At 44.5% G+C, this 26,251-nt stretch overlaps 1 protein-coding gene across 2 annotated transcripts in view; it reads left to right on the forward strand.

The window, feature by feature from the left end:
* The window catches only part of Nedd9 (neural precursor cell expressed, developmentally down-regulated 9), a 166,853-nt gene that overhangs the window by 127,822 nt on the left and 12,780 nt on the right, over positions 1–26,251 (forward strand). For both annotated transcript variants that reach the window (XM_051194383.1, XM_051194382.1), the window contains one exon: positions 10,358–10,801. In XM_051194383.1, coding sequence (XP_051050340.1) covers positions 10,358–10,801 — 444 coding nt within the window. The remainder of the gene's footprint in view (positions 1–10,357; positions 10,802–26,251) is intronic.

Raw genomic sequence — 26,251 nt, forward strand, 5'->3', positions numbered from 1 at the left:
GTACCCAGCAACATCCCAGGACTAGATTCCAGTAGCACACATGTGTATACACACATATATATCTTCAGACATCGAATGTCCACTGGCTGGACAACATCTCTTATACCCTAAGCTACCATTCTATTTTTTCCTGCTTCCTTCTGTTTAAAAACAATGATCTTGTTGGTTTTATGAGATTGGAAACACAGAATTGCATTCCCGGAAGTGCTGGCCACAATTTAATCAAGGCTGGGGTCGAGCTTAATGTAGCGGATATTAACCCCAAACTAGCTTCCTCCTATAGTATTAGTCCCCATTTGTTCACGGAAATGCTACAAAACACTTAGAAGCATAAGATCTCCCTCGGGCCAAGTGTGAAACCTCCAAACGATCTCTAAGACGACCACTTCCCCCAAGTTCTTCTGAATCCCTCTCTGAGTATACACAGAATCTTGGAGTATGCGTCCAGATGCCAGCATTACAGAAAGCTGTTTGTTCTCGTTCACATAAGGAACTAAGATGCCACAGCTTCCAAAACAACTGTGTGGCCACTGCTCAGTGGCAATGCTGACAGTGTATGGGTGTACAACCCTCTTAGCCGAGGGTGTGGAGCCAAGCTTTAAAACTCTTTGAAGAGCTCACACGGTAAGTAGGTAATAGCAGTAAGGCAACAAACCCAGATCAAGGAACTTTGGGGGAAGGGCTTCATGTTCATGTGGGTGTGTGCATTCATGCAGAGGCTAGAGAGCAACGTCAGTTGTGCAGTTCCTTTTATGTATCATCAACCTTGTTTTTTGAGTCAGGGTCTTTCATAGCCTAGGACTCACCAGCTGGCTGGGCTGACTGGCCAGCAAGCTGCAGGGACTGACCTGTCTTCACTTCCTCAGTACCAGGACTACAAGTAGGTACCGCCGGGTTTGGTGTTCCTTCACATGGGTTATGGGGATTGAATTCAGGCACTCATGCTTGCAATGTCAGCAATATACACACTGAGCTACCCCCTGCCCTCTTTCAGTAACGTCTGCAACAGTCCCAGCAAAGGGCCACATCCCAGTTTCATCAAGTGGCTTCTGACAAGGACGGTGATGTATTTGAACTGATGTATTTAAGTATAGCCTTGCATTCGGACTTTGCTGTAGGAAGAGAAAGATGTGAGAATGTAAAAATCGGATCTTTTCATACTTTCAAATGCTTTATAGATGTTATAGCTGTGCATTTTGGTTTTTGAGAAATGATACCATTTTTGGAAATACATTGTAATCGAATGGGTTGGACTCTCCTACCTCTGTTTAACTTAATTCTTATTTCTCTTCCCCTAGAATCTAAATGTTAGGGGATTTGTCTAGACAGGCCGTCAGATATGATCCAGTGCCAACACTGTAATTCTGGCTGGAATCCAGAAGGTTGTTTTATTGTTAATAAAACCTATCTTTTGGGTGAGTGGGTGTCAAGACTTCATCATTATATGGCGCCTGTAAGATTTATCTAGGGATGGAGCCCTAAAAGGAGTTCATGCCTGCCCCATGTTTTTGATCCTTTGCCAATATGGTATATTGAAAAGCATCAAAACCCAGGCAATTTGGGACAAGGTCTTAAAATCCCAGGGCTTAACTAAATTTTTAGGTGTCTCAGGAGGGACATCCTGGTGGTGGGGGAGGAACCCTAGAAGAGGAGATATCCAGCTGTGATCTCTGGCTCTGCCATTAATCTAGTCTATGGCCTTCTGGGCTGTAAAACAGAAACACCTATTGTGATCAGTTCTGGTCAAGCATGGATGACTAGGTGGGAAATGTAGAGGACCCTATGTGTGTTCATCTTTAAGTTCCTTGATGCTACTTCAGTAGGCTGTGGGCAAGTGGAAAATTGAACTCCTATGGATGACTGATTGGTAGATAGCTATGATACGATATCATATGATAGATACAGAGGTAGCAATACTATTATCCCTATGACAAGAGAAATTAATTCCTTATTCTTGCAGGCAAATTAATCGTCCATCATGAATTAAGACATACTGAAGCCACACACATACTAGTGTATCTATCTACCTGCCCATCTGCGATGTTTCTTATACAAAGGTTTCTGCTCTGCTCAAGGCTCGCATGAGGGCAGGTCTCCATTTTTAAAAATTAAGTCTTTAGAATTATAACTTTCTTTAGTGTGTGCATGTGTGTAGAGCATGTATGTGGAAGTCAGAGGACAACTGACAGGGGTTGGCTGTCAGTTTCCACTGTAGCTTCTAAGGACGGAACTAGGTTGCCAGTCTTGGTTGACATGTGCTTTTACCCTCAAAGCTATCATGCCATCCATCCATCAATCTCACATCATAAGAGAATGTATGATAGCCATTCAGGTGAAGGAGTAGAGCCAGCATTATAAGGAACACTCCAATGTCCTAGGTATGCTATCCACATCATGTAGCACAAACTGAGTGAGCCTGAAGTTTCTTTCTAATACTTTGGAGTGTTAGATGTCCTCACCTCCTTCAAGGAGGAACATCACATTGGCTTATAAATCATCAAAAGAATACTCATCAAATAAGAATAGGCCAATGTATGGATTCATATGCCTGGGAGCTTTGTCGGCACACACACACACACACACACACACACACACACACACACACACACACACACACACAGGGACTATTAATGCTGTCTTCTGCCTTGCCAAAATATAGCTTTTGGGATCTAGTATTTAATGTCATATGTATTACAGCTTCTTTCAGTGAGAAATGCATAAAGCAGAATCTGATTATTGCTCTAGATCACAATGCTGGGGGTGAAGTGAATGGTATGAATATTCACAGAGGGTCCAAGTTATTGGCAGAAGCTGTAGAAGTTAATAAAAGCAGATTCCGGAAAATGGGGATCACTGGTGGAAATGTGGCCCATTGGCTAAGAGTAGTCTTCAGTGGAGAATGCTGAACAGGCCTCTGCAGTGGTCAGAAGCTCCACCAGCATTCCAAAGACCTAGTAGGAGCCTGCTACTGCCTTTCTGTGGACTGTTTCCAGTCCAGTGGAAGTGGGAAGAATGCAATGAACTATTACTCAGCAAGCATCCATAGCACAATATACTGTAACTTCCAGCTCCTGTACACAAAGGCTTTCTGTCTGTTTACTTAATAACATCTAGAGCTTTCAAAGTGTGTGTGTGTGTGTGTGTGTGTGTGTGTGTGTGTGAATTCCAGATCTTCAGGTATAAGAACAGAAGTGTGAGCCAAGCTTCCAAGAATCAAACTCTTGATACTTGTAAATCGCCATACTTTCAGACTATGACTGCTTTCCTTGGGAAAAGGCTGAGTACCCTCCCAACACACACACACACACACACACACACACACCACATCAAAGGTGCCCATGGGAGGCAGGAGGGGAAATGCAACCAAGATGGTAGGACTATTCTCTGACCGGAGCTGACTTTCGTCAGCAAGGGAAGAAAAAGCACTAGAGCCTTCCTTTCTCTTCACCAGTGTGCCCCGAGGCTGACCTTGGCCATGTACATCTCTCAGCAGCTTCCTTTAAGAACTGATTTCCTTGATAATGCCATTTCCTCTAGTAAGTCTGTTTCTCAGGATCTGGTCTCTGGGTGCCTGTGTGTGCATGTGTGTGCTGGAGCCCACTAGAGACCTGGGGGGGGGCAGGGGGGGCACAGGAAAGTCTTGTCATCAAGAATGAGGCAGCCCTGAGTCTTTGGCAGGTTCTCCTGAATAAATATAGAATGAAGTAACAATAATAAAAGGAAGCCAAGCCATTGATGATGCTATCAGTCCCAGTGAGTGACACACCAGCCATTGTGCCTCATTTCTCTTCAAAGGACAGCATGAATGGTCATGGAAATTTCACATCACACCTGTCTATATTGGGAGAAACAAATAATTCCCCTGGCAGTAGAAGTAATAAGCTTTCTTGACATTTTGATAGCAGTGAGGAAAATAGAACGGGGGGGGGGGGGAGGGAAAGAGGGCAGAAGTTGTCATGTGACTCTCCCATAAAGATCACTCCTCAGCCATAGCTTGAGAACCCGGAACAGCACAAGGAAACTTTCTGGTAAAGCTTGTGAATGGCACGCTGTCACCTACCAGACACAGAAGGGAAGGGGAGGCTCTTAAGGAGACCATTGTATTCTATGCACTGGGATGGTCAGTTCCTCTTGGCCCTTCCTGTTTGCTCAGTAGTTGCGAACACACCAGCTTGGGAGGGGGTGAGCAGGCTCCGGGATCTGCTGGATCTGCGTCATTGTCCTGTTTAAATAGGGAGGGGCTGGCATTTTCCTGCTGGCTTTCTCCCTTGTTCTCAGGCTCTAAGCTCCAGTGACCTGGACAACTGTTTCTGCCTCTTAGATCTTCCTTCTTCACCTCTGTCTCAATATTTTTTTTTTTTTTTAACTAAGCATCTCGCTAAATTCTCAAGAAAACCAGGTCTTCTCTCCATGCAGAGGACCAGGGATGCAGAGGTCAGAACACACCTCAATTTAGTAGACAATGGCTCTGGTTTTGTTTCACACACTGGGCTCCTGTTCTAGAAATGGAAAGGGAATCAGGTAGCATCCCTGAAGTTCACAGCCTGGAATGGAGTGATGCAAACCTTGCTATAAAGAAACAGCTATCTGGAAAGATGGCTTGTCCCCAAGCCTAACAACCTCTGTTTGATCCCTGAGACCCATGTGGTAGAAGGAAAGAAACAATTCCTGAAAACTATCCTCTGGCCCCCACATGCATGTACACACATGCACTGCACAGCATGGTCACGAAGAAATAGTATAATAGAAAACTAGACGGGAAATGATCAGGTGGATTTTGGAGAGGCACTTAATCTGTTTTTATGGAAGATTGTTCTAAGCTGGGAAGAGAGTTAATGAAACCAAAACCAGATGGGAAATGACACTTCAGGGAATTGAAACAAAGAGACAAAACAAGCAAAGAGTTATTGCTAACATCTGAACCTGGAGAGGCAGTGAGGAAGGATATGGAGTCTGACAATCAGGGCCAGGTAGTGAAGAGTGTTCCAACCTCAGGTCATTCCATTTTGTGTTGATCAAGAAAGGTAAAACAGAAGGAAATGTGTTTTCTCATTTGTTGGGCTTGGGATCAAGATGGCCCATCAGTCACGGAAGTGTGTAAGCAGTGGAGTGCAGAAGTATCCATTCCGTACTGTCACTCTGGGTAGCAACTTTGTTTATATGTCACTACCTGGGTGACATTTCACTCAGAGAGCAATGCAGTAGAGGAGAGGACAGATGCAAAAGAGAGGTCCCCTGAGAGCATGGCTACTTAAGAGATGAGAGGGAAATGATCTATCGATGGAGAAAGGGAAGAGGAAGAAGTTGGAAGCAAGGTCTTGGAAGAGCAGAAGCCAGTATAAGTGAATTCTAGAGAGCATGAGGTGGGATTGACAAACAAGGTCCCTTCAGATGGGATTTACAACACTGGCATCTGATCTCCATTACAGTCACTCTTGCTGGAGTTTTAGGGTATATATGACTGAGCCCTGGCAGCCGTAACATGCTAGACTTGGCCACCTGTGTTCCCTCCATCAATTAAAGAGCTAAGTAATTGCTAAACTCTCAAGAAAACCAATTCCACTCTCCCCGCAGAGAGCCAGGGTTGCAGAAGTTAGAACCCACTTCAATTTAATAGAGAATGGGTATGGATTTGGTTTTGGACACTGGAAGTAAGAAGAGGAGTCAGGCAGAGTAGTGAAAAGTGGAGAGGAGATTTATTTAACATGGCCACATTGGAGAAAAGAACAAATAAAAGGGTTCAGTGAGCCCCAAGCCCATCTTCTAGGACACTGATGTGGGATTTAAATTTCAACAGAGGACAAGAGATATGCATAACTAAATTGTCTTGGTCCAAGTGCGGTCCTGTCCATCACAGCTCCATCGTTGTCTGCCTCCAGTCTCTTCTGCAAGATGGTCTGACAGCTTGGCAGAACTGTGTGAAATCTCTACCCAGGAGACAAGTTCCTCCTCTGACTGACACCAGCCTTTCCCTTCCCCCAGCATGAGATTCCTGGGGAAGTTGCAATTGCTTAGGCCCCACTAGCTCAATAGTCTGCTAGCCAAAAGGAGGGGCAAAAATGTAGACTATCTCCCCTCCTCCCAGAAGCCTAGAATCGGGAGGCCTGGCTTCATACCTAAGTCCTAAGGTCTTCTAGCCAGGTGGCTTTACAAATTATTAACTTCCCGAACCTCCTTTTTTTTCTTAGTTGTCAAGTGGAAGAGTTGGACTCCTTGAAGATCCCTCTGGCTTTCAAGTTTTGCCCCCTGCCCCAACAAAGCTCTCTGCCTTTGTAGCTGCCAATCTCTGGAAATTTGGCATCCAGCTGGGTATAGAATTACCCAGCACTCTTATCTCTCCGTGATTTGTTTCTGTGTTGACCTCCCCCCACAACCCCAGATAAACATCCAAGGGGCTGTGGGTTGAGAAAGAGTAGATCTTACTAGAGGACTTCTGGCCTCTCTGGTATTTTCTTAAGATGTTCAGATAAGAACTTCTGACTTTGGGACCTCAGGGAATCACACCTTTTCTATAAAAGGAGAGGATCCCCCCACCTCAAGACAGGAATTAACTCTTGGTTGGCCCTCTCATGAGTTAGTGTTCTTTGGAGTGAGGACCCTATGTTCTGACTTTTATCTTTTTTTCTGGACTATTGACCTCTTACCAAGTAAACACACACTAGTCACACCTCTTACCCAAGACTTTCTAAATTACTTTTATTTTCTATGTGTGATGGGTGTTTTGTCTGCATGTATACCTGTGCCCAGTGCCAACAGAAACTGAAAGAGGGTATTGTATGTTCTGGAACTGGAGTTACATGAGGGTGTGAGCTGCCATGTAGGAGCTGGGATTGAACCCAGGTCTTCTGGAAAAGCAGCAAGTGCTCTTAACCACTGAGGCATTTCTCTAGTTCTGGGATTGTTTCTTGATGAAAACTGAGAAGAAGAAAGTGAGTATCGGATGCCTGAAATGAAACACCACCCAGTAAATGCAATAAAAACCTACCATGGCTTGTCCCATCTCTAGCAGTGCTGAAACTTACTTGAATTCACTGATCTCATCCTCATGGCAAACTCACAAGAGCAACCCAGCCTCAACCTTGTTCTTATCCAGGGATGAAGAGGTTAGCATGTGCAAGGGGAAAGCCCTACTAACATATTTGGGCCTGCAAACCCCAAAGAATTCATTTGTTCCATGAAAATGGGGTGAAAGGGGGATTACCTTCAAAACCTCCTTGCATAATGGGACAGAGCCCAGCCAGGGTCCTGATAGGACAGCTAAAGCAGCTTCCCAGAGGAGAGAGTCAACCTAGAAAAGCCCAGCTCTGTGTCTAGCTCTGATACCCGTGTGAGCCTTGGGGAAACACCAGATCTGTGTCCTCATCTTCAAACCAGAGCTACAGGCTCACAAGCTCTCTTCGGGGGTGTGTATGAGCTGTTTAGGAGAGTGACTAGCTATACATATCAACTATCTTTAGATTGCATAGAGTTAAAGAACTCAGTCTCATTTAACCGAAGCTGACATCTACTAGGATGGATGGATAGATAGATATATATATCTGATGGGTGTCAACCTGACACTGGGTGACTTGCCCACTAACAGCTGGGTCAAGTTCTTTCTGAATCCCATTCTGTCTATGCAGTGAGAAGATTGGAGAGATGTTGTGGGCAATAGGGCAGGAGAATTGTGCCCACTACTTTTGCATGGTGGAGGAGGCTCTGGGGTTATCCTTAGAACATCCCTTAGGCTCAAGTGCAGGCATGAGCATGCTGCTTGCCAGGCAGTGGGAAGGTCACGGGGACAGAATACAAAGCATATGGAGCAGACTCTCATGGGGATTTCTATCTGCCTCTAATCAAGTGTGGCCTAGCGCCCCACTCAGCACCTCTTGGTGTTCCACGACTTGGAAGTGGCCCAGCTGTGACTGCCTCCAGCTGACTGTGGTTGCTGGAGCTGTAGCCCTTTGCCTGTCTAATGTTTTCTTTCCCTTCTCTGAAGCCATAGGATTGCACAGCTATTAATCTTCAGCTCCCACGGGATGCCCCAAATCTATTACTTATGATTTCCTCCAGGGGCTTCCTTCCCAACCATTCCCAGTTAATGAATGTCCCAGGAGAACAGGACAGACCAGAGCCACCAGCTCCCTCCAAGCTCTAAAACCATAATCCTGGTGTCATTCTTTCCCTGCCATCTGGGACAAAGGACTAGAGCCTTGTCCTCTGTAACCTGACTCTTCTTTACAGTGACAGAACGCCCAAAAGATGGGAAAAGAGAAGCAGAAGAGACCTTAGCACCCTGGCACATCCTTTAACGGCTCTAAAAACCAGGCAAGGATGTGGCCAGATTTTATCATTTTTTATATGAGCTTTTCATTGTTAGGGGAAACCTAGAGCTTCTTAGAATACAGCTGCTAAGTAAAACCCTCAACTGAAATAAAAGCATTGAGTTCCACTCTAGCTGCCCTCACTGCCTCCCTGTGGAGGTCAGAGAATTCTTGTCTCCTAGTGATATTTGTGGCTCCATCTTCCTTCCTTAAATGATGCATTCACACTAAAAGAGGATTGGGTAGCCATGTGCACTGACATGTAACTGTAGTCCCGGTACTTAGGAGGATGAGGCAGGAGGATTTCTTAAGTCCAGCCTGCCTGGACAGGATGGCAAGATGCTATGTTTAAAGAAAAAGAAGATTCCGAAGTAGTTGACCAACACAAAATGAAAACATATGCCATGGTTTTGTTTGCTTATTTTTGTCTGTGCTTTTTGTTGTTGTTATTATGGCTTAGTGGGTTTTGTCCCTTTGTTTTGTTTTGTTTTGTTTTGTGGGGGAGACAGAGATATGAAGTTAATGGGGTAAAAAGATGATTGATGGGAAGGATTTGAGAGGCCTTGGGGAAAAGACAAAAAATAAGATCAAAAAATGAAAAAGATTCAAAACTAACTTAAAATGTAATGAAAATAAAACAAACTTTATGTCACTTCAAGAATGGAAAGCAGTGGCACTGGACATCTTCCACACTCCTGAGCAGAGGCAGACCCCTCCCATACACGGCCACTCCCCAGAAGAGAACCACATACAATGTGAGCCCTGTGGTTTCAGGCAGGGTCCAGGAGGAGATGATTAATGCATGTCCATCTTAAAGAAATGAAAAGCATGGGACTAAGAGATCAAGTCCACATTTCTGGAGAAGAAAACAGGGGCCAGAGTCCAAAGAAAAGCAGCCCCAAAGTCCACAAATATGTTCTGGTGTAAAATAAAGTCATAAGCGTGCCCCGGCCAACCGGCAGTCTTTTGCTCCATAAATGATTCCTCACCACAGTGACACTAAGTGCATCCAAATGCTTAAATGACATACGAGAGGGGTCACATTTAGTTTTTCCGATGCCTGCTATGGGTTCCCTATGTTCCCCCAGTTCTCTGCACCCTGGGAAGGGGCAGGCATGCGGGACTAGCTGCCAGTGTACTGGAAATCTTCAGAGCCTTTGAAAGCCTTCCAGGAATGTCAGCACAGACTGCCTGCCCACTCTCTGCTCAAGGCTTACTTTAGCTGTCTGCTGAGGACTGGATGTGCCAGACAGGCCTTCATACAAAGACAGAGAGTGTTCTGAGCCCATGAAAGGAAGGCACAGCCTGTCAGATGTGAATGGCAAGATTTAAGAAGTAGGTGACTACATGGCAGGGTAAAGAAGGACTCTCAGAGAGGTATGAGAGAGACCAAAGCAGTGGATGAGTGCATCCCTGGTACCTCTCCACCCTTAGGTCTGGAAAGACAACCATAGTACATCCCTGTGCTTTTGCTTATAGATTCTTCCTGCATCCAAGGGCCTCCTTAATCATAAAAGATATGGTAAGTCCTGCCAAGGCACAATTATATGTACTTTCATTTACATTTCAATGCCGAATAAAATTTTTGTTTGTAGTATGTGTCATTTAGGATTTTCTTTGACCTTTTTTTTTTTTTTTTTTTTTTTTTTTGCCTGAAATATGTAAAAACATTGAGAGCAGTCCACTGTGGTACACAAAGAGCCTGGAACATTCTTCCCCTTCAGCTCACTTTGAAAAAGTTAGAAAAATGCTTTGCCTGGTGACCCCTTCCTAACTCGAGTGATGCTAGCCCAGCGCCTTGGCAAAGCACCCACCCCTGGAGGGAAGATCTCTTCTGGGGTTTTGAGCTTTTTCGAGGAGGCTGTCTGATGTCACTGGTGGCAGACACAGTGTAGCTGTGTCTGTCTTTTGTCTGAACCATCTGCTTTCCTTCTTGCAGCCTATTGTTCATATTTCTTCTCTTTTTCCAGGAACCGTGCCTGTCCCTAAACACGTGGGCTCTACAGAAAAAGCCCTAACATTCTAACACCGTTTTTTTCTTTTTCCCTTCCTAGAATCTTATGGCAAGAGCCTTATATGACAATGTCCCCGAGTGTGCTGAGGAGCTGGCCTTCCGAAAGGGAGACATCTTAACTGTCATAGAACAGAACACAGGAGGACTAGAGGGATGGTGGCTGTGTTCCCTACATGGTCGCCAAGGCATTGTCCCAGGCAACCGGGTGAAACTTCTGATTGGTCCAGTACAGGAGCCCTCCAGTCATGAGCAGCCTACTCCTGGACCCATGCATCAGACCTTTGGCCAACAGAAACTCTATCAAGTACCAAATTCACAGGCAGCATCTCGTGATACCATCTACCAAGTGCCACCCTCCTATCAGAATCAAGGGATTTACCAAGTACCTACTGGCCATGGTACCCCAGAACAAGATGTGTATCAAGTACCACCATCAGTTCAGAGAAACATTGGAGGCACTAATGGACCCCATCTTGGGAAAAAGGTAAGTGATTAACTAGAATTTTGTTCCTTCTTTTATGTCATTCATTGTATATAGAATAATAGAAGCAATCCCCAAATAATAACTAGAAATTTCCCAAAAGCAAACATACTAAGTGACTTACCCCAGGTATCATTGCATCAAATTCCATTGATGAGTCAACAACAAAAAAATATAGTTTTGTCAAGATAGAGTCTCAATATGTTCATTCCAAGTTGTCCTTGAACTTAAGATCCTCTTGCCTTGGACTTCTGAGTGCTGGGATTATAGGCCTGTGGTATCACATCCAGCAACAAGACTTTCTTGAGCTACAATGTGCCAATTACTATTGACAGCCAGAATGGCATTTTATTCTGGATCAGACTTGAGCACACAATTCTATCTCTTCAGTTGTGTGATGGGTCTGCTAGAGCTGGATTCTGTGTATAAATGGCTTGCATCTTCTCTACCTCTTCTTTGCGTAGTGTGGCCTCTGTTGTTACTCAAGCATACTGACATGGTGTGGATCCTTTTTCTTCGGCCTCTAGCTAAATCATGAATTAGTCTGGCTGAACAACAACAACAACAAAAAATCAATCCAAAGTAGACAAAGCAACTACCAACTTATTCTTCAGAGTTTTGGGTTTTAAGACTGATTTATTCAAAATACATAGATGTTAGTGGATTTAGGAAGGACACATCCTTGCTTTCTTGAAGTAATTCTTTTAATAATGTCCAAAGTAGAAAGAAGGTGAATACTTGAGTATTTAGGAAAACATCATCTAAAAATATAAGAAAATGTGATGTGTTCCTCAGATTTTCATCATTATAACTAAATACATGAGACAGCTAACTTCATGAAGAAAGAACAGTTATTTATTAATCTCGGGGTTTGGTGGTTCTGGGACCTGCCTTTGGATTTAACTCAGTTATGGCAAAAGCACTTCCAGCATCATCACAACTCTCCTGGGGGCCACTCCCCAGTGATCTCAGACCTCTCATTGGCACCCATCTCTCAGAGATTCAACTGACTCTCACCCTAGAAACCAACCCTGCAATAACAACAAGTTTTTGAGGGGGGAGGGGAATACTCAGACCGTACCCAAATCACAATGCTAGGGGGCACCACCTGTTAGAGTCTCAAACCAGAACAATTTGAGATGACTGGAACTGCATTCATTAAATAATGAATATTGGCATGTTTTGTGTTTTTGATACTTGTGGTAAAGTTGCGAATTAAAAACTAAACAGAGCCTTCACAAATGCTTACAGTGCAACGAGAGAAACAATAAAATACAAAGTCAGATGGGTGTGTGTGCTGGGAAGAAAATAACGACACTGGATTTACAGGCCAACAGCCAAACCCACAATGTTTTTTGTGCAATTAAAAGGAAGGGATTTCCTCTTTCATTTGTCAGAACTTTCCAGTGGTCCCTTCAAGGTTTGCTATTAAGACTAGACTAATTTCATACAATAAGATCTCCAGATTACAAGAGGAAGGGTGAAGCTGATACCAGAAAAAGTTTGCAACTCTACCAATACAAAATGTAGATGAATTTACAAATCTATGTAAGCTAGGTAATATTTGCTTACATGATACCAGTTCTTTTACTTTCCTCTAAGTAAGTCTGTTTTAAAGACTTGTTATTTTTATTTTATGTATATAAGTGGTTTGCTTGCATATGTCTGCACCGCACACATACCTGCTACCCGAGGAAGCCAGAAGAGGGAGCTGGATCTTCTGGAACTGGAGTTAGCAAGCTGCCATGTGGATGCTTAGAACCAAACCTCCAGTCTTCTGCAAGAACCAATGCTTTTAACCACTGAGCCATCTCTCTAGCCCCTGGAATCCTAACCATGAATGCATTTCCTAATCACCTATTATACAAAATGTATGTTTTAACAAAATACATCTCAGGGGCACATGACCTCGGAGTTCTGTCTACCAGGAGGAATTCACTAAGATGTGGAGAACAGCTTTCCCTGTCTCCAGGATAGGGATGCTGGCTAGAGGCCATAGACGAAGCCATGTGACCTTCCAAAGCCCTTTACATCCCAGTGATTTCAGCTCCAAAGGGAACGCCAAGCCTGGACTCTATCCCCAGTCGGGGAAGAACAGTTGAAAGGTGTAACTATAAATAAGTAAGGCTCTCATTCTTAGTCTCAGACGCTTGCACCTTAAAAATAGCTCTCCCTCCTCTGAGCTGGTTCGAGGCAGACAGAGGAGGCCAGAACAGGAAATGCTTGGCTGAAAGGCAGAGGGACCGACTTTGATCACAGTTTATCTTGGCAGGAAGGTGACATGTCTTCCTTTACAGTTCCACGTCTGGGAAGCCTGGAGCTTCAGCCCTGTCTGCATTGTCTGTGTTGTAGATGAAGGTAGTCTTTCCCTTGGCTCCTCTCCTGGCCTCCATTGATGTCAGGGACTGAGGCCCTTAGGTGACCCTAGGTCACTCCATACATTGTTTTGTTTTATGACTTCCACACCCCTAAGACTTCTATGTTTAGCCAAAGGCACGCAAGCCCTGCTACGGTGAACCGGTTTCTAAGAAACTGCAAGTCTTTAAGCCGTGTAGACCAAGGCAGGTACTCCTGCAGCTGAACCGGGAGCTTCCACAGTGGTGGTCTGACTGGTACAGGCTAGGTGGAAAGGACAGGAGAGGTGAGCCTAGCCCTCCCCTGCCAGGCACCAGGGTCCTCCATAATGCAGCCTGTGTGAGTGTCTTGGTGCCTCTGAGACTGCAGGTGTCCTGCTTCTGTCCCCCTCAACCGCTGGCTCACACATACAAGGGAGTAATGTTAACTCTTCTTTCCCTCCATCCCTCGCTAGCTGCTTCTCTTCCTTCTTTGCCCCGTCCTTCCCCCTGCAACCTTCCTTTCCTCTCCCGTCCCTTCCTTTCCCACACTCTCCTCTTCCTCTTGCTCACCCTTCTTCTTCCCTTCCTTTCCCACTTTCCTTCCTGATTTTCCTCCTTTTCTTACCCGCCCCCCCCCCGCCTTCCTTATCCCTCCTTTCTTTCTTCTTAAATTTTCTTTCCTAATGGAGATAGCCTAGCTGCTAGGAAATAATCCCAGCTGTAAGAATTTGGGCTCCGTCTTCCTTGCTGCGGTAACTCCCAGTGGATGGGCATCCTAGTGACTCAAGTCAGACTCCAGTCTCAGTGCACAGGAGAGCACGTGCAGGTTTGGTTGTTTTTATTTCTCATTTGAGAAGTTTGGTTTGCTAAATAACTCTCATCATTTTGTCTTCTGATTGTCTGTCTGTAAATAGTGACAAACCGAGGCCCAGTGTTGCCAGCAGTTCCAGCTGTGGTATTTGGAGGCGTTTTAAGGAAAATGGGGAAGCAATGGGAACTTGTTCTGAGCTTGTAGGCTTTAATGAACAAGATTGACACCCAGAGAGGGAGGTGCATCGATTCAGATGCAGATTCCTAGGCCCGCCTCACCGCCCCTACTTCAGAGAGCCTAGGAAGGGAGGCCCAGAAACCTACATTTTTCTGAAACTTCTTGCATAGTTCAGTGGGAGTTGGCCCAGGACTGCGCTTAGAGAAACCCTAAGGAGGTTCAATGGCGGGCTTGGATGTGTCCAGTCTGACTGTGATGGGGCTTTCCACAGTTCAGAACCCTCCCGCATTGTTACAGCATGGACTTCAGGGTTCATCTGTCACTGTGCCCTAGTGAATCATTCCAAAAAGCTACACTGTGAATTCTGCCTTCTGCCTTGCCTTTCTACTTTTCTGGAAACTCCAGCCTCCACTGGCCCTCCTGCACCCCATCCATGTTAGCCAACAGTCAGAATTTGCTACCTAAGGAGTGCAAATGAGAATCCTAGACCCACTGTCTGTGAACCATGGAGGCCAGGAGCTCTGTGGACCTCAGTCTGGCTCTCACCATGGCTCTGTGGCTTTGTGTATGCAGCAAACTACAAGTGTTCTCTCAGACACTGCCCTTTGATTTGTGAAGTGGGAAGAGGCCCACTCACTACAAGGGCTACTGGGAAAGTTAACGGGAACAGTAAGCGGAGAACTGCATTGTGGGAGCTTCAAGGGAGAGTCCTGGCTCCAGCCTTTCTTTCCTTTCTCCTTTCTCCGAGTTTTGTTTGGGTTTTGTTTGCTTTAGACAAAGTCTCAAGTGACCCCAGGCTGGCCTCAAACTCCCTAAGTAACTGAGAACGACCTTGAACTTCTGATCCTCCCTGATGCTGGGATAACAGGTGTCTGAGGCTACACTCAGTTTTCCACGATCACGCTGAATGTATGGATCCTGTGTGTTTCTCAGTGTGTGCCAAATGTGTACATCCTCTATTCCCAGCAAATGCGCTGAGCCCTTTGAGCATGTGCGTCTCTCCCTGGCTCTGTAAGAATTCTGGAAAGGGTGATGAAGAATAGAAGTCATCTGGAAACTTCACACACTGACACTTTGCTTGGTTTCATGGGTTTTATGTGCAGGGCTGTTTTAGTCATCAGGCATAATGGGCAGGGTGCCCAGGGCCTGTGCAAAAGTTTGAAAGCTCAATTAAAAAGAAAAAAGAAAGAAAGAAAACTTTGAGCTGCAGAATATGAAGCTTAGTAAGTGAAAAACAGAAATTAATCAACACATAGACACACGCTTAGGGAAGAACATCATGCAAGCCTCATTAATTCTATGCAGGGCTTGTGACACTTCCATTACATTTGGAAAACAATTTGTGTAAGCTAGAGCTTTCTCGCTCTGAAAAGACTTCTAAATATGTGTTGAGGTTGCCAAGAACTCACAGACAATTCTAAATTAAATGAGTTACTCATAGTCAAATAATTTGAAAAGCTGAATTTAAAAAAAAAAAGAAAAATTTCAGTCTTTTAAAAGGGAAAATTTTCCTTAAAATATGGAAGTTGGATTTGGGTTGGAGAGCTCAAAGGTCCTAAAGTCAAAGGCCTCCAAAGGTCTGAAGACAATCTCACTTCTCTGCTTCAGTGACCATCAAACTGCCATGGGACACACCTGTGTCAAACTCAAGCTGCCCGGGGAACAATATTGGTTATTCTTTTCTTAAAACAACTATTTACTTAGCTAAATTTTTGTAAACATCTGCATTTATTTTCTGTGTGTGTGTGGGTGTGGGTGCAATGCCCATGTGGAAGTCAGTGAACAGTTCACAGGAGTCCATTCCCTCCCCTTCCACTACATGGGCCCCAGGATTGAAATAAGATCATTAGCACAGCAAGTGCGTTTACCCACAGAGCCATCCTACCAGCCCTCGATGATTGCTCTTGAGACTTACTGCTTTAACCCTAACTAGTAGAATTACAGATTTTCTGCCTCCTTCTGAAGGCCAGCTTGGAGCTACCTTCTGACTCTAGGAAGCCGAGATATGCAGCTAAATGTCAGCGGGACTAATGGATGAGCAAAGTGGGAACAAGGAACAAACTAGTAGAGTTTGTTAACCTCAAAACTAACCACCAAAAGGTGATTCTGAGTTTCACACTCACCCAGTTTCCTGCTGGTCAAACCTTCCTCAACATCTCAAGACCACACGGGGTGGCAGAGAGCAGAGTTTCCCGCCAGAGGCCATTAGAGGGTATACCACTCATTTTCCATAATCATAACTGTCCTTAAATAATGAATGTGATACCAAAACAAAAAAAAATGATTGACAAATTTGGGCTTTAGGGCTGGGGATAGAGCACTTGCCTAGCATGCATGAGGCCCTAGATTTCATTTAAGCCAGGTGTGGTGACACACACCTGCAATCCCGGCACTCAAGATGCAGAGGTGGTCATATCAGGAGTTCAAGGCCAGCCTGGGCCACATTTTGAGTTAAAGATCAGTCTGGACTCAATGAGACTCTGTCTCCAAAAATTAAATTAAATTTAAAAAAATTACCTGATACTTGGACTTGTATGAGGCCTAACTTTTTTTTTTTTTTTTTTTTTGGCCTCGTATAGACTGCAAGACTAGCAAACTCTTTCATAGTCTCCTGGAGGAAAAACTTAGATTTTATATACTGACTCTCAGAGCAGCCTCCATGGGTGCCATGAAGTCTAGAATACCTTCCCTCCTGTACCGTGTTTTCAAATTGTTCATACCTTAAAACTCATCTCCAGTCTGTCAGCTTTCTCTTGGAAACCCAATATTTTCTTCCCATTTTCCAATCCCATAATACGGGAATACCTCACTGATACTGTGGAGCTCATGGACCCATTAGAAATGGGATGAGCTACCATGGTAGTCTAGGCTGGGGCAAGTACTATTTTATGGTGGCTACTTAGAAAACTCAAATATTGTCAAGATTTGCCAAGCCCAGTGACATCATCTCTAAGATGGGCAATTCCAAAATAGGGCACAGACAAATGCTGGCAGGAAATGACTCAAAGGCTTTAGGCAGGTCTTCCAGACTGGTTCCTAAAAGGTAATATAAGATCCTGAAATGCATTATTTATGGTGTCTATGCCTTCTTAGACACTGAATCATCACAACTACACACACATACACACAGTCACCCATGTGCTGTTGGCTTAGGAACCAAAGACTTCCCTTGTTGGCATTTAGGCATTTTGAAATCAGTTGCCCATAGCAACCTCAGATACCAGCCAACTAACTGCAATGTATATTAAGCAATATTATTTGTCTACTAGCAAGTGAAAAATAGATTTAGAGGAAATTAAAGTTTCCAGAGATGACAAACTCTAACCTTACACCTCCCTTTCTTTTGTTCCCTGTTATCTGTCTGTCTGTCTGTCTCTGCCTCTCTCTCACACACACACAACTAAAAAGTTAATCCCAGGGCAGAGGACACCCTCAGTTTTTTTTTTTTTTAAAAATGAAGTCAGTAAGTACAATTATGTTCCAGAAGTGTACTTGTCTATATAAAGATAAATTTTATTTATTAGATCCTGTGTCTAGCTTGTAAAATTGTCCAGAGGACTGAAATGTTACCTAAAATGTCTCCCCTGAAAAATCAAGGTGCATTTTACATCTTATACATGGTCTTGGAGGTCCTCAACAAGGAAGGGTGGGGCTTGTTGAGCTCACCCTGAACTGAAAGGCTATGTTCCCAGACGGTCACCCATGCCAAGGGAATGAGCAAACCCTAACACCTCTGTGGCTGAACAAAGGTCCTTTTTGTTTGGTCAGTGCCAAAGTCTTCAGATTCAGCAGCACTCTGTTATAAAGCTTGCAGATAATACTAATTTCTGAGGGGGCGTTAGTAACACACCCACACCAAGACAACAAGAGGCTAAGTTTCCCTTTCCACTGATTGCATGCTAAGGGACTACTTATCTGAGGAAGATGCCTCCTGCCACAGGAGGCCTTGCTGCATGAACAATGTTCTCTGAGGGACAGAGGGTGGGCAGGAAAACTGCTTATTTTATTGAAAAATAAACCTGGATGGTCTTGTTTGAATACATTTTTAAGGACCAAAAGAAAAGAAGGAACCAACTCGCCAGAGTTCATTGCGCAAAATGTGGAGCTAGAAACTATCAGAGGTCAAAGCACTCTGTCCTAAGTACTCCTACCTTAACCATCTTGTCAGAGAAACAGCCAGCCTGCTTGCCCAACCTTTCTGAGATTGCACAACGTCAGTGCCGTCCACAAATATCTTGGGCTACACCGTCGCTAGCCTAGGATACATACAGCTCACACACTGAAGACTGTGCACAGCTGATATTAGAGGTGTTCCCACCTGAGTGAAGTATGTCCAAAGCACGAATCCGGGAGATGTCAGATCTTAGGTACCACTGAGAATATGGCCATGTGGACATCTTCTCAAATGACATCACTGCTCCAAATGGACAAGATGGTGTAATCAAATGGAGTTGTCTCCCAGACTGAACTAGCTGTAGATACCTAATTTTCAGGTTCTATCTCTAGTATATGAAAGTCACTTTCTTCGAGAGCATTTCCTCCTGTGTTTCTAGAAAATGTGTGGTATGTGTCACTAATGTAGACTAGGATGCTGAGAAAAGGTAGCCACCCTCCGAAGGTCCCACTTACTCCTCTGTTGACTGGCCGAGAGGCCTCCTGCGCTCAAGTTTTCTCAACCGTGAAATGGCCACTGAAACTGGGTTCTAACGGTCTTTGACAAAATTTTATGACCCAGATATCCTTATCTGATTCTTTGCCAGGATCACTTGGAAGATTTCATTAAATGACCTACCCTCAAAAATCATTTTAAAAAATTCAACTTGACCTCTAAACATCGGCAGTTTGTTCCTTCCCTCCTTTAGGGCCTGTCCCGCCTTCCCATCCACAGCCACTGTACACATTAGATGAATTTCTTCTAGAAGCTGGCAAGGGCAGATGGAGGCACAGGGGGACAAGGGTTGTGCTGTCCTAGCCAGCAAAAATTAGCTTTTAACAGACACAGGTCTTGTACACAAGGAAACTTCCAGAAAGTTCCTCATTTGGAGAACTGCCCTCAGTGCTTTAGTACACGGCAGGGAAGCACCTCCTCCTTGAACCTGCACTTCTCTCCCATCATTCCCTATATAAGCCTCATGGTCTGGGCAAAGAAAGACCTGCTGCCTCCCATGGCAGCCATCTTCAGAACTAGCACCAAATTCTGCCAAGTGTGCTATTTGTCCCATCAGCCATCATATCCTTCCTCCCACTAAGCTGGCAGAGATCTCCTACTCCAGAGAAAACAATTCCCACAGACATTTGAGTCCCACACTTCTCCATCACCTCCCATCCATGGCCCAAAAGGGCAGTCTAGGGTCTCTTTCTAAGTCTGGATGTAACGTATATGATTCTGTTGAATTTATTCAGATATCAAAGGAGCCCAAATGCCAGTTTTCTGGTGTTTTTTTTTTTTTAATATTTCAGTCAATTTAAAAGGATATAAAACTTGGCTTTCAATACCTAATTGTCACAGACTATATTCAGCTTTGTCCCATAAAAGACCTTGGTCACAAAAGCCAGGCGGTGGTGGCACATGCCTTTAATCCCAGCTCTTGGGAGGCAGAGGCGGGCAGATCCCTGTGAGTTCAAGGTCAGCCTGCTCTACAGAGCAAGTTCCAGGATAGGCTCCAAAGCAATAAAGAGAAACCCTGTCTCAAAAAAAAAACAAAACAAAAAACAAAAAACAAAAAACAAAAACAAAAAAAAAAAAAAAAAAAACAAAAAAAAAAAAAACCTTGGTCCTTCGGGGAACCTAGACGTCATTTCCCGCCACAGTTCGATATTCAGTGCTTCTCACAGCTCTTGGGTGCTTGGTCATTCCATAACTAAATGTTGTTTTAGTGCTCACTATACAGAAAACTTACTGGCGGCCGCAGCAGGGGAGACATGCTAGGGGGCTCAACAGTCAGGGCACTGTTTCCATTGATTGCTTTGCCACACAAAGCTGCGTCAAATGCAAGCGACCCAAGAGCCCTTCCACTTCTGAGCCTCTCCTTTGCCCTTTCCTTGAGTGGAGAGAGGGCTGGCTGGGATTTAGACGGCTTGCAAAAAGCTTAGTTGCAGCACAAAACCAAATCTCAAGTGTCCTTAATGGAAAGTAAGTCAGGTCCCCAAAACAGAGAGAAAAGGGTCTCCAACAAAGCAAGAGAAGCAAGCAGTAGGGTGGCCTAAGCCTGGACTTGGCTCAGACGAATTTTCCTTATGTTGTTGCTATGCAGGTAAACAAATGAACTCACTGCTGCACCCAAGCTGTAACGCGGTTAAATAAGGATCAGGATAAACAAATAGGCCAAATAGATGTTTATTCAGGGAGAAATAACTTACAACCTAGACAGATGAACACCAGGAAATTCAACCCCATCCTCTCCTGTCCCAGTCACACCAGCAAGAGGGCCTTTCCTGGCTCTCCCTCCGACCTCCTTCCACAGGTCACTCCGCCCATGGCTCCACCCCCCAATGGGCGTGGTCAGTGCCACAGAACTATCTCACTACAAAGCTCAGCAGAGAGAATTTACAGAGAATTAATAAATCCGCGGTAGACGATGTGTGGCTTTTCCTCTGCTCACAGACAGCCCGCTGTAGCTCTCTCAGTTCCTGAAAACTGAGCCCCGGTCCTAGTGACCAGGCTATGGTGGGAGTGGCATTTCTTTTCCTGGGGTTTTCTTGGAAAAGGAAGAGGGCAATTTGGTCATTTAAGACAAAGGGTTATTATGAGCCCCAATAAAGGCTTTGGTGTCTCCGTTAGCGCTTTTTTATTTTATATGAGTGGAATAGCTCCTATGTAATAAGTAATCAGTTTTAGAAATCCACATAGTCTTGTTAATGCACAAAACCCAAAGAGAGGTAATATAAATCAAGGGGGGGGGGTAGGGAGGCAGAGAGCTTCTCTTACGGTTCCCACCCTTGCAAGGACAAAGCAATAGATGCTAGTTTGTTCATTAGACCACCTCAGGGCTTGTTGATGGCCAAGCTGCATGTGTGTCTGTCATTGCAATGGTATGCTCTCACCTCTCATCCGCGCCCACTGTGCTTTCTGAGAGGCATATTTCCTGAGTTACCTAGTTATGGGGAAGGCCTTACGGCAGAACACCAGAGCCTGGCTATTCACCTTCCTGCTCTGTCTGCTCTGTCCTGGTCAGTAGTTTAGGCAACATCTAGGGGTGTGTGTGTGTGTGTGTGTGTGTGTGTGTGTGTGTGTGTGTGTGTATGGGCATACACACATGTTCATTTGTAGTTTATGTGTGGATATCAGAGTACAACTTTCAGGAATTAATTCTCTCCTTCTAGCAGGTGAGTGCCAGGGATTGAACTCAAGCTGTCAAGTTTAGCAGTAAGCCCTTTTATTTACTGAGCCATCTCACCTGCCCATATCTAAACAGCAGGGGCAAGCATCGCACAGTGTATGCCGTTCCTAAAACGGTGTTTTTGCAGTGATTCTGGCAGAAGATGAGGGGCTACAGACTTAGCTGAAAAAAAATCAGACATTATATCCATAACTATTGTGATTTTCCATGCACTATGGAAGAAAATGCTTCCAGGTAGAATTCTTGTTATTGTTTTAATTTTTCCTAAAATTCTACTTTGTGATTTTTGTAAAGATTTTTTTTTTTTGGCTGTGCTAAGAACAGGACACAGGGCCTTGCACATACTGGACAAGCACCCACCACCACTGAGCTACATCCCCAACCACAGCTATGTTACATACAAAGGTTGGTAGATAGGGTAGTAGATAGGTGGTAATACGTTGATAAAAGATAGAGTAGAATTATAAATAATAACAACTATAATATGAGCAACAACTTTAAAGTTTCCTATTCTCTTCCCAGCCCATCTCCATGTCTCTACTCTGCTCAATTCTTTCTTACTCAAATATTTTTCTGTTCCATATATATGTATGTATATATGCATATATAATATATTTATAATTTTAAAACAGCATATAGTAATTGTACATATTTATAGGCTATCTCAGTACTTGATCAGTCAAGTTGGGGTTGGCCTGTTCATCAGGTCAAACATTTGTCATTTTCTGATGTTGGGGACATTTGGATCCTCTCTACTGCCATTTTGAAATACATTTCTGTGGTGTGGAACTTTAGAATTGTTTTCTCCCATACAAATGGATGGCTGCGTGCATCCACCATGCTCTCTGCATGCCCCTGCCTCCACCCACTCCCCAGCCTTTATCTAACCATCACTCTATTCATTCTACTGGAAGCTTCTATGAGATCAACTTTTCAGCTTCCACTCTTTTGTCCCTCGTGGATGCTGGTAGATTGGGGAAATAGGGAAGATGCCAAAGGAAGAACAGAGAGACATGGGAGAGCCTGAGGCTTTTAGGGGGGATATGGGGAGCTTGCTTTCATAGATGGTAGATGGCTGCTTCCTCCCTGCATCTCTTAGTGCTCCAGTGAGCTGGCAGCAGGCAGATGAGAGGCTGAAGCTGTCCCAACCCCAGCTCTGCATTAGGGAGGTGTAACAGACACCCAAGGGAAGGTCCAGCCCAAGTAGACTTGCTGATGCCTTGTCCCCAGTGACATCATGTAAGAAGTTATCTCTAGGGCAGGTTCCACACCCTGCTTCTTGGTGAGATACTCTTGGACAAGCATTAGCTTGAGGTCTCCCACTGATGAGAATTTTAGTCACGTGTCCTGAGCATAGGACCTCCCTTCAGAAAAGGCCTTCATCTCTAAAACCCAGGAAGGCACCCCTTCCCCCTTTCCACTGGAGTACCTTGACCTATGTTGGTGATAGTCATGATGATGGCAATACTGATCAAATAACAACCCAAGTAAATCTGCTGACGGTTGTTAGGAAGCAAAGTCCCCTGTCATTTGTGGCTTTGCTTTGAAGTTCCCAGTGCTTCGTGGGCCACACTTTCAATGCTTCACTCGTGTCTAAAGATGACTTTCTTTTCGTCTAACTTAAACATAGAAGTTAGTGAGCTCGGTTTCATCTTCATGTTTAATCATGAAACACTTAGAAGGCAAACAGCTTTGAGATCTTTGCACTGAGATTCCATCCCTACCAGCAAGCTCTGCCTCTCCTCCTGTGCCATGATCTTATCTCCTGTGGCACCAGTTCGCTGGGTGTCTTTGACACTGTCCTTTAGATCATTTTGGTAAAAATAATTTGGCGTCTATGACATGCTCTCTACCTTCAGGGAGGATTTTGCTTCCATCTGCCAGCCTCATAGGCACAGATAAATCTAACCTCAAGCTTTTGTACATCCCACACACGATGGCTCACAGCCTGGCCACGGCCTTGCTCATGTTCTCCTGACTTCTAAAGTGGTAGATCCACAGACAGGTCCAGCTCTACCCACGCTCAGCTTATGTCATTAACCATTTACCTCTGCAGAGCCACTAAGCTTTTCAACCTTTGGTACTTACTTCTTATGATAGGAGGGCTGTCCCATGCCCTGGGAACTAAAACACAATGCTTAGTCCTGTAAATTATGTTTTCTTTCTGGGGCCAAAGAAGACAGCAAAGTCTGCTGCCTCCTTTCTCCCAGCACAGCTGCTGATACATTCGTGAGTGGTTGCTCAGCCACACAGAACATTCACCATTTCTTGGTTCTCTCCCTTTTGTCCTCACCATCACCATGGCTGATATGACTCTTGCCTGTTAGCCTGGGGGGAGGGGCGCTACTCACTCCAGAGCTAGCCGACCTGGAAAACTAGCTTATTCTATGTAGACAGAGATAGTTCACCATCCTTCTAGCACCATCTTTCTTACAATCAAGGCACAGTGCTAAACCCTGCTGCTCATATGTAAATGGATAAGAAATAGCTCCACCATACTAAGAAAAGCCACGAGGTCACCGAGAGAGCCCAACCACAAATCACATGCACCATCAGAATTGTCTAGAAAGCACTTGGAGTGTTGCAAGGACAGAGATAATCCATCTGCCTTGGGCTTTCTGAGAAAGAGGCATTCTGCTTGGCTCTGAAAACAATGAAATCTGAATATAAGGAAGGGGAAAGAGTCGCATAGACAAAAAAGGTGCAGTTGTGGGGGCTTGGGGGGCATTTAAGGAAACTAGAGTCTTCTAGTCTTGATAGAAATGTTATTGGTCAGAACTTGGGGTTTTCAAGGTACCAAAGGAGGAAGGAGAAAGAACATAGACAAAACAAACCAACAAAAAATATACAGGTGAAAGTAAGCAGGCAGCCTAGGGGCCAGAGATGTGGTTTATTTAGCCAACACACACTTTGAAATTTTGAGCCAATTTTGAAAACCAGATTTCTATATTTCTGACTGCAGAGTGCATGCAAGATCTGATAACACAGCCCAGTACTGGGACACAGGCATGGCTGCCGACCTTGCAGTGGGAAGTGCACTGTCTCCCAAGCACAGAAGCCCAGCTGTATCTCCTCTGCATCTATTTACTAGGCCTTCAAGCGTCTGGATGCAGGATGCTTGGCTCTGCTATGGTACAAGCCCAGTGAACTGAAAGTGGAAACATCAACAAAGAGCCCCAAGGGTCTCCTCCAAACCACAGACTCAAGCCCTCTGTTATCCAAGTGGGCATTTCTTTTAACTCCATGTGCATGGCTCTCCAAATTAGGAATCATGAAAGTAGAAAGACCCCTGTGTCATCTCTGGGAATTCACTCCAGGATCTCTAAAGATCCTTACCAAAAATGCCATAATGCTTGTCTAACCTACAGACATCTTCACGCAGATGTTGTATCATCTCTAGGTAACTTACAAAGTCTGGTGCAATTAGATGCTGTGCACACACTTGTTAGACTGTACTTTTTAGGAAAGGGCTGACAAAGAAATGGAAGCCAGTGTATGCTCAGTAAAGGTGCGAGTTGTTTCATGCAGTTTCCCCCTGAGTTTTGCTTGAATCTGTGGCTTCAGAATCTGCAGCTACAAAGGACAGGTTGTGTCAGGAACATCTTCAAAAGCTGTCCCCACAGCCAGGATCTAAGGCTCAGTGTGGGGAGAATCAAAGACCACTGATGTGCAAGGCAGAACCGCTGGCTGGTGTTTCCTTGGCTTATGTAAACACATAATTAGAGGGCTAGCATATCCTCGGTCTTTGGTGTTTTCACTCTACCTGCCAGGGCCCAGCCCTAGAGATAGATTCAACAGACTCTTCTCTTGTAAATATTTGCAGTCGATGCATACCATGTGCGCGGTGTATGTGAGACTATCACACTGAACTCCATTAAGATGTACAATGAATAGCTCCTGAGATGACGGAGTAAAGTGTCTGCCATGCAAGTGTAAGGACTTGAACTGGGAACTCAGGCACCCATGTAAACCAAACATGTGACTATAACTCCAGCACTCGGAAGGTGGAAACAGGTGGATCTCAAGCTCCTTGGCAGCCAGTAGAGCCAGTAGAGGACCAGGTTCAGTGGATAAGATGAGGGCTGGGAAGATAAGGCAGGGGTTAGGATCACTGGAGGCTCTTGCAGAGGAGCCTAGTTCAGTTCCCAGCACCTACATGCCTGCTCACAACTGTCCACTCCTGGGGATCTGACACCTTCTGACCTCTGAGGGTTCCAAATGTTCATGGAACACCTACATAAAAAATACTAAATATTTTTAAATCCTTTTTTTTTTGACAGAGTATTTTGATGTGAAACATTATTATTTAACAGCTTCACAGCCTTCATAGCTAAGAATTTAACCTAAGTCTTCAAGCCTCTTGCACACAACTGTAACATAGTCAAGGGGGCGGGGAGTGTTATTGGCAGTGTTTCCTTCTGGTTTGTGTGTGTGTGTGTGTGTGTGTGTGTGTGTGTGTGTGTGTGTGTGTGTCTGAAGGAGTCTTGCTATGTACCCTAGATTGGCTTCAAACTCACAGTCCTCCTGCCTCAGCCTCTTGAATACTAGGGTTACAGGTAGGTAACTATTACATCATACACAGCAACAGTAGTATCTTGACATCTAATACAAACAGATTATGGGCATCTAATCTTAAATCTTTTTTAAAAATAAAGTTGAAAGAGATTGAGGAGTCCCCTGAATCAGCCTTTGGCCTCCACACACTCACAAGTGTGAACATACACACAGCACACACACGGAAATATGTACATTCATTTCTACATACATCTGTACACACACATACATCTAC

Source organism: Phodopus roborovskii, unplaced genomic scaffold (assembly GCF_943737965.1).
Source record: "Phodopus roborovskii unplaced genomic scaffold, PHOROB, whole genome shotgun sequence".
Classification (NCBI taxonomy): Eukaryota; Metazoa; Chordata; class Mammalia; order Rodentia; family Cricetidae; genus Phodopus; species Phodopus roborovskii.